Here is a 9,483-nt window from a genome sequence, read left to right as displayed (position 1 = left end):
TATGTTTATACGTGAAATTCCGGAGGGTACGTCGGATGGCGTCACGTGGTGACGTAATGACGTGTGCCATTAATCGAACTATGTACTATAACATGTAAAACGGGAACATGAAAGGAATATTCTAAAAGCAACTCATGTAAACACCATAATCATAATATTGGCTTATTTAAATAAGGTAAATAATTAGATTACTGATGTCCATGTAAACGTAGTCACTGATAACAAGGTTGAGGGGTCCTGTTATCCTCTGCATCTGTAATGCATTTAGGGAAGAGTGTGGACAGAAAAAAAATAATAATTTCAGCCAAGAAAGTCCGGGAAGTGAGGAAATTCCAACTGACAAACTGGATATGGAAGACACTGACGCATAGGCCAAAGACCAAAAACAGCACAAGCCTCTGCACGCTGACGTGTCACTGCATAAAACAGTCGCTTAGAGGATTATTGTGACTCAGGCTAGGCTGAGACTGCTGCTAGAACTGGACCTAAAGTGTGAGGATTTCAGTAGAGTCTGCATTATCTACAGGAACTATAGTTAGGAGTATACATAAAATCGCCATGTGCAGTTCTGGAAGATCTCATGGAAATATGAAGCCTGACGACTAGATTTGGTTAAAAGATTAGTTCACCCAAGAAAGTAATCTCTGACTCACTCTCATGTCATTCCAAACCTGTACAACTTACTTCCGCTGAACACAAATAGAGAAATTTTGGACTGTGTATCATCAGTGAGGCCCAATATTTCAGGTCTTCTGAAGCTATATAATAACTTTGAATGAGACACAGGCTGCTACAAATGGGTAATTTATTCAGTGGAGATTCCGATCTGTGTGATTCACTAACAAATCAATTTGTGAACTGGCTTACCTGATTCACTGAAAAGATCAGATTCATAAGAATGAATTGTTTGAGTTTTCAGACATAAATTTAGTAAATAAAGAAAAGCAATTTTGTTGTCATTTTTCTGTCCAGATCTATTACTAAACACGTTATTCCTTTATACAATGACTTAAATACACCTCTAGTGTATAATCTGTATAATCACCTTTAATATCTAAATTAATCTAATTGTAAAATAATTAAATAATATGATAGCAATAAAAAATTTACAAACCTCTAAATATGTGATAAATAAATAATTAAATGCATCAATAAAAAAATCTGTAAAACTTTATTTTATGGTGTCTTGTTACACATGTTACATGTACTTACTATTACAATAACAATAAATTATGCATAATTACATGCAAGTAACCCTAAGACAAACCCTAATCCTAACCCTAACCATATAGTAAATACATGTAGTTAATTAATATTGCTCAGTACTTAAATGTATAATTACACTGTAACAAGGACACCTTAAAATAAAGTGTAACCCGAACAACTTAAGTCATACAGGCTGTGAATAAGTTATTTTCAAAATGTCCATGTCGGGGTGAAATATGCCTTTAATATTTTATACTGTTCCCATTAAATGACTGAAAAATGACAAGCTGTAATACTATACACCACACAAATAGACTTTTTGAGAGGTTGAAACCAATGCAAAACAGTTTGGTTCGCATAGTTGGTTGTTTATAGTTTGCGCAAGACGTGGAAATTGCACAAGAAACAACTAACAGCTAAACACACTTCCTGAAAGTCTGGGTAGAGGACTTGGGGTCTATTGCGCACACACACACACACACACACACACCTGCTGCTGTTGAAGGTGCAGTAAATCCACCGGGCTGATCTCCCCATTGGTGTCACCGTTGGACCCTCCCTCTCTTCCTCCGCCATCTGATTGGCTGCTTAGACTGCTGACTCCATTTTGATTGGAGGGTGTGGTTCGAATGGTCTCAGTTGCTGATTCTACCATCATCACGTGGCACCTTGGGGAAAAATAGAAGATATTGATTGACCATCAAGCATTTTTGGAAGTCCTAGAAAGAATGTTAGAATCTACATAGGCAATGTGTTTTATCACAAAAGCAAATATACACACTAACCAATAGCACAGATTCACAATCAACCCCACCAGAAAGTGTTTGTATGCAGTAGAAATACAGTGACACAGGTGTTAACCTTGATAAGAACATAGTAAACAAGCTGTGCGCCATACATCTATTTAGATATACCTAAAGAACCACCTGAGCCTCTGAACAGCCAATGGCTGCCAAGGACACAAACACGGAGGAAGGCGCAACAAAGGTCTGCCTGAAGAGATACTTGTGTCAAACCAAAATGGCATTGTGCCGTGAAAGAGTGCAGTGCTTTTCACTTTTACCAAAGGTTAAAAAACAGTGCAACAGCTTTAATCGAAGGACATTTGTCTTTGACAGAAAGTGTTGATGCACCCACCAGCGTGACAAAGAAGCCCTTTCAATTAGAAAAGCTGTACTCAAAAGACCAACCTCTCGTACACCTTATTATCAGCCGTACAAAAACACAAGCAACTTCAGGAATGCATTTACTGTCTTTAAGAGGTGACGAGAGTCCAAGAAAAAAGAAATAAGCCTTCAAATGAGTGAACGATTCAGTGAACTGGTGACTTATTGATGTGTATAGTATTATTAGAAAAAGAATTGAGTGCTCCTCAACTAAAAACAAGGAAATATGTCAATTGTGTTGTCATTTTTATTTAAAAATACATTAAGCATGCAATTCACACATAAAATTACTTGAATACACCTCTTCTGTTTTGTTTTTTTAATGTGAGTTAACAATTTATATATTTATATGCTTATTCATAAAGAAGAAAAAGCCAATAAAAGATCAAGATTCCTGAGAAGAAAATTAAGTAGTGATATATTAAATAGTTTGTCAAGGTTAGATCAGACTGTATAATATCATATTTTACAATCCCTAAAAAAGATATTTATTAAATTAACGATTTGTGTAAATGAATAAATCAAATGTTTTGTGTGTGTGTTTAAACGTATTCAAATGTTTCTGGTAACACCACATGAAATTAATTTAAAAAATAGTATAAACATTTTTCATAACTACATAATACAAACAGGAACACACAGAGTACATTTCTAAGAACTCGGCATGTGTGTTTTCATCTAGATTTTCACTATATTTTGCTTGCTTTATTTAACCTTGCCTTCTTATTTGTCATTGACGTGCTTATGAAAAGATATTCACTTAAAAACAAATTTCAATGACATGAAGCCCAGCATTGCGATTGCATTGTGGGAATGGTATTATCTACACATGTAGTACGTGCTGTGCAGTAAAGCTCGCCACAACAACAGCTGAAGACACAGATAGAGAAGACTCTTTATACCTGCTTCTACACCCAGATCTACATCAAGACGTTTTGGAAACTCAAGGGTGCTTTTATGGGTCCAGTAAGTTCACAGTAGGAATCACTTAAATGCACCTGGTTGAGGAGTTATATACTTCACCTAAAGCTGTCAACTGAGGCAGTCACGCGAAACTCACATGACTGAAGAGGATGCAGGCATGTCTTGTATCATGGGGGGCGCAAACCAAAAATGTGGGTAGTTTTATTGTCTGTGGACTTGTGAGAAACTCTAAACCATGTGCGGTTAATTTATATCCACCCAGACATGCAGGGGACAATACTAAAACCCAAAAAACTCTTCAGCTTCTTTTTCATCATATGCAAGAGTCTCAAGCTCTTTGAGATACGCAAGACTTGAAGGAACGAGCAGCTGCTAAGCGAGTGCATCACTGCCATATTAACCAGCCTGGGGTGTAAGCAAGCATGAAGCCTTGTCATATCCCGTAATGGGTGTATATTGCCGCTATAATGGAAGGTTGTAAATAAAGCAGCCCAATAAATCTGCACAGGGAACCTTTGATTATGGCTGTGAGACCAAAGTTTGCAGCGTCTTGTAATTGTTTTTGGCAAGCTCATCTAAGCCGCCAATGTCGAGGCTTGCTGCATCTTGTTTAGCCCCTGAAGCCCCCTCTAGCTGAACTTTGACCTGTGAGAACAGAGGAAGGTGCATTTTTCTTCTAAGGGGGAGGGAGGGATACAGAAAGGGTGGGCGTTCTTTTTCAGATCGAAGAGATAAAATGTGCATTTTGAGGGAGGGTGAGGTAAAAATAACAAAAAAAAGACACGTTTGCCTTTTAATTGGGACGGAGGAGAAATGGGACCAAACTTGCCTTTGCTTCAGGGACAAAATCAACAAAAAAAAGCTTGCAACAGATAAAAAAAAAAAACACAGGACCAGCGTCTTCGCAACATGGTAACGCAATGCATTTATGTTCTAATATCAGCAGATTTTCTTTGGCACTTACAAGAAAGGGTGGAGGGGATGGTGATTCATTCTCTATCCTGTTTCTGCAAGTACTGAGGCTGCAACAAGGGATCATGGGAACTTCTGTGACTGCTTGTTAAAAGCTGTTTATATTGCTGAGAGTTGCTAAGGTAAGACAGCAATGAATTCTGATTCGGCTCCAGAAGTGCATTTTAGTAAAAAGTGAAAGCTTTGTAGTTCTGGTGATTTTTTTCCATATGTGTATTAAAAAGGATGTAACACAAAAACAAACAAGGTCAGGAAATAGAGAGATGGCGAAACAAGCCACAGTTTATCTCACTCATGACTAAATCCCATCCTCCCCGAAGCAAAGATCCTCCATTCCCTCCTTTCTCGTTCTCTCTCTCCATCTACCCCCGAGGCAGCTGCAGTTCCGTTCCTGTGCTCAGGGTCGGAGTCGGCGGCTGGCACGGGAACAGAGGATTCAGAGAGAGCAGGGTTGAAAAGACGCCGTCTAAGCCAGGTAGGCCAAGGGGCGGAGGTCTCGTGGGTAAATCTCGTACAGGTGGGCCGTCACTTCACACCTTCTCAAAAAATAGCAAGCCCAGCGGGGACTAAAAGCTTCCAGTACTCCGACAGGGTCAGAGGTGAAAGGTAGATTGTCTTTTCCCAGCTCCCTTTTTTATTGTTTAGGGAACACCATTTACTGAAGACGTCAACACTGTAAACCGTAGACAAAGCATCAGGTGTTCCTGCCTACAGCTGTTTTGATTTTTCAAGCAATAAAAGCAGATGAGTCAATGACATATGAAGAAGAAAGAAATCTAATTGAAAACAAGTACAGTTCTTGGAATGTCCTCTATTTAAGCTTCAATTTAATGACTTGTGTGGTCTAACCAATAGTAAAATGTAAAATATATATTTCCTTATACCTTAAATTCATACATATATACATAAAGATCTTAATAATTTCTCCCGAAAAAAAAAAAAAATTTATATATATATAATTTTTAATTACTACTTCCTCTATTTAAGCTTCAATTTAATGACTTGTGTGGTCTAACCAATAGTAAAATGTAAAATATATATTTCCTTATACCTTAAATTCATACATATATACATAAAGATCTTAATAATTTCTCCCGAAAAAAAAAAAAATTTATATATATATAATTTTTAATTACTACTTTTTTTTTTATTACTACATTTTAGGGATTCACACCACATTTAACAATCTGAATTAACAAAAAATCTAAATTAATTTTAATTATTAAATAATTAACTTAACATGTATACTGAATAACATTTCAATGTATTTTTGTAGATGTCTATCATAATTATTTTCAAAAAAAGTCTTTAAATATATTTTTAATGTTAACACAAAGTATTACTTCATGAAATATCACTACACCAACATGGCATTTTACCCCCTAAATTAAACCAAAAAAATTTAATTGAATACCATTGTGTATTTTTGTAGATGTAGATTATAATTATCATCTTTTTTAATAAATTAACTCAAGCTACACTTCTGCAGAAGAGTGAATCTGTAAACGTTCGAATGACGACAGGCTCAGCGGCTGAAGCACAGATTCGTTGAAGTTGGAAGTGAATGTACCTCTGAACCAGTCTTTCATGGCCCGCTCGGCATGCTGAGAGCTTTGAAGAGGATTGAGGCTGTCGGATCCAGCTGGCTGATCCCAGATCAGCACATCTGCAACCCCAGACTGCGGACTGGACTCTGCGTTCCGGTCCGACTCCAAAACACAAGCCCCACTAATGCCCCCTGAATTCAGCACTTCCAGCCCGGATCATTACACCAGAGTGAAGATGGTAGACGGCCAGCGCCAGCTAACAGAATCAGTCTTTATTATTTCAGATGAAAATGAGTATATTTCAAATCCTTCACATAAAAGCTTATTACTGGCCTCTAAAACATTGAAAGCTCTATAACGGATAATTGACTGTGATACCTGAAATTTAATTTTACATGTTTTGCTTTTTTCCCTCTTGTTTGGGTCTCAGTGAAAGAAAATATGGCAAACATTAAACCAGCTAAAGAGTTTGTTTCACATTAAAAAGTTATGTTCAAGGAGCAATGTTTAAAATAATGCGAGGATTCAAGCTGTAACTAACTTGGCAATGTCGACAGACTGGTTTAAATTTGCAACTTCAGCTCTCCGGCACACACCAGAGCTCCATTTAACTACAAAGAGCATTACCCAGATCTAAAAAAATAAATAAAACAGGCTTAATAGAAGATGACAACTTTGAACAATATTTATAAAAATGGAATACCGCTTTATTCTGCCAGTCCTTTCCCACTTTTTGTTTTATCACTGACTCATTCATTTACTCCATCTTTCCTGTCCTCTTCTTTATATAGGAACTTTTCAAGGCATATGCGGAACCGTTTCACATTTTTTTCAGGGGATGTTCGCTTTTTTGTCTTCCTTTGCACCTGTGGAACAGCTCTTTCTGCACGTTACGCACACGCTAGCACACACAGACATCTTTCTCAGTAGTTTTTTTTTTCTTTTCAGCAGCTTACCAGATTAATAACTCTTTATCATGTTAAGCCTTATACAGGTCTATTTATATAAGTCCCACAAAGGCTGTTTCTAGAGTCTTGCATCAGCTCGCAGGAATGCTCTTATTAATAAAACAAAGAAGGAGCCAACATGATAAGTGGAGACAGCCACAGTTGTGCCAGCACATCTCACGTCTTCTCCCTCAGGCTACCGAAACAGTCCCGCAGAGAAGCAAACGCTTCGTCAGGAGTGCGCCACTCCTGTTTGTCACTAAATCTGATTGAGCAACATAAAAGTCCACCTGAGCACATGTAACATACTTGCTTTATTTCAAAACCTAGTGAGCTGTCTAATAAAGGGAGAACATTAAGATGCTATTGTTCAAAGCACACCTAAAGTTGTTTTTTAATTAGGCTGTGTTTTAAGATACCTCATTTTGGCACATAATGCATATTGATGCATGCTACTGTAGTTTAAACAGTTGAATATGGAGCTCCAAGGTTGCATTTGCCGGGGGAAAAATATATAAAAAGTAAAGTAAAGTAAAATAAAATAAAATACCTTGAATTCAAAGAAAATCTCTTGAGTAAAGCTCAGTGAGAAAAAAAATAGGTGTAGTTACAAAACAAAAACAAAAAGAAAAACAAACACTTTTGGTCAAAAATGTCAAATGTATTAAATGTAAAGCTCAGTGCAAAAAATGGCAGATAAAGTGAAAAGTTTATTATAAATGCTGCTAAAGATAATTTTCATTCACTACTGAGAAGTACTGAATCAAAATAGTTCAAATCAATTAAAAATATAAATATGTACACACACACACACGTATATATATATATAAAATTTCAAATCAATTAAAAATATAAATATGTACACACACACACACACTCACACTCACACACACTCACACACACACGCACACGCACACTCACACTCACACACACTCACTCACTTTTGAGAACCAGAACGAACTGTTGTGTAATGAGAAATAACAAACCAAACCAAAAAATGTTTTTACTGATAAGACCAATAATGCAAACACATATACGCACCATCAACCCCTGAAACACAGAAATGAGAAGATGAGGGCCTTTAGCAAACCCTGATAAATCAGATCACTTTATATATATATATATATATATATATATATATAAATCAAGACTGAACAAAAAATAAGCAGTTTCTGAAGCAAAAGCACATTCACTGCTCTCGGGACAGGAACGCGCAGGAACGCGGTCTACGGAAGGATAGGGTGTATTTGTGTTAGCAACTCCAACTGCTAGCCCACGGGGCAGAGGGCAGGTATGTGTGTGTCCCAACGTTTAGAACACACAGCATGCGGCTCTTCCTCCAGATTTGTCTTCCCTAGACGTATGGTTGGTGTTGCTGGTGGTGGTGAGAGGGAGGGGGCAGGTATGACTACATCAACTAAAAGGCTGGGCCCAGGGGAAGTCTGTCACTGTCTGCCATGATGACAGATAGCAGGAAGACCCAGAGCTGAGAGAGAGCGTGAGAGTGAGAGAGATGTAATGAGCAGGGTACCTAAAGTAAGTCACCACAAGAAAGGGTCCGAAACAAATAAGTGTTCCTGATAGAATAATAAAGGAAAGCCTGAATTGCTGGGTGTCTCTTAGCAGTTTTAACCTTGGCCCAGCATCGGCCACTTCAAAGAGATCAACTACCCGCTCCTCCCGGGGGGCACGGTGCACTGGAATATCCTGACAGTAAAGAAGAGACCTTCGTTTGAAGACTGCTTAGCCGAGCACTTATGCACTCCCTTTTTATGAGCAAAGCCGTTCTCCACTCCACTCCGGAGCGGTTTCCCTCCGTGGAAGTGGCACACTGCTCCACTTGGCATTATGACAGAATCCCTTCACGTTGCCACCCACTTATACACTCACTCACCCCAGGCCTTTAAATTCATCATGAAATGGCATCCGCGACCCATTTTACTGACGTAATGTGACATTTTGAAGTGAAACAAGATATTCCATGAGAAAAAATGGTTGACATTTATTTATTTGTTCTTTTTTTTTTTTTTACTTGGATTATTTTTTATGATTATTATTATTATTATTCTATTCATCGGGAATTGACTGGGTCATAAAAAATGGGCAGTATGTACCAAAACAAGGTACAAAATCTCATGACAAAATGTTACAATTTCATAAAAACTCATACAATGTGATCCGAAAGAAAATGTACACTTTATAATAAAAACTGCAATCCTAACTAGAGTTATCATCAACTAAAACTAAAATTATTCAAATATTTGTTAATTGATATAAAGTTTAAAAAACTAAATAAAATATGAATATTAGATTAGACAAAAATATGAAATGTTGTCATGGCATCTAACTGAAATAATTAAGTTGAAGGACTAAAATTACTAACTGAAAATTAATAAAAACAAACTCAACTGAAACTGAAATAAAAATGAACCTAAATAGTAATATTTAGAAAATAAGAAAAAAACGAATAATAGCGCTATAAAAGTACTTACAATTAAAAATGCACCAATTGCAAATGATTATATGAATTCACACAAATTTGTCAATAATTTGCTAAAATGCATAAAATGAATTTGTAAATTTAGCTAAAAAGAAAGTTGTAAAGCCAAAAGTTTTTCTTAATTCCGTAATAACATGCATGAAACTAAAGTATGTATAATAGGAACGTGGAAGTTTTTTCATGTTGGCTTTTAAATTAACCAATGTTACAGTACATCCAGT

General features: G+C 36.8%; 1 protein-coding gene across 2 annotated transcripts in view; it reads right to left on the bottom strand.

Annotated features, from left to right (window-relative positions):
* LOC107728618 (forkhead box protein P4-like) overlaps window positions 1-9,483 on the bottom strand; it is a 133,729-nt gene that overhangs the window by 81,868 nt on the left and 42,378 nt on the right. For both annotated transcript variants that reach the window (XM_016538868.1, XM_016538867.1), the window contains exon 2: window positions 1,697-1,874. In XM_016538868.1, coding sequence (XP_016394354.1) covers window positions 1,697-1,864 — 168 coding nt within the window. In that variant the 5' untranslated portion in view covers window positions 1,865-1,874. The remainder of the gene's footprint in view (window positions 1-1,696; window positions 1,875-9,483) is intronic.

The sequence above is a fragment of the Sinocyclocheilus rhinocerous genome, unplaced genomic scaffold (assembly GCF_001515625.1).
Source record: "Sinocyclocheilus rhinocerous isolate Xijiao unplaced genomic scaffold, SAMN03320098_v1.1 scaffold757, whole genome shotgun sequence".
Classification (NCBI taxonomy): domain Eukaryota; kingdom Metazoa; phylum Chordata; class Actinopteri; order Cypriniformes; family Cyprinidae; genus Sinocyclocheilus; species Sinocyclocheilus rhinocerous.
Note: the sequence above shows the minus strand (reverse complement) of the source record. Positions and strands in the feature narration are given on the sequence as shown.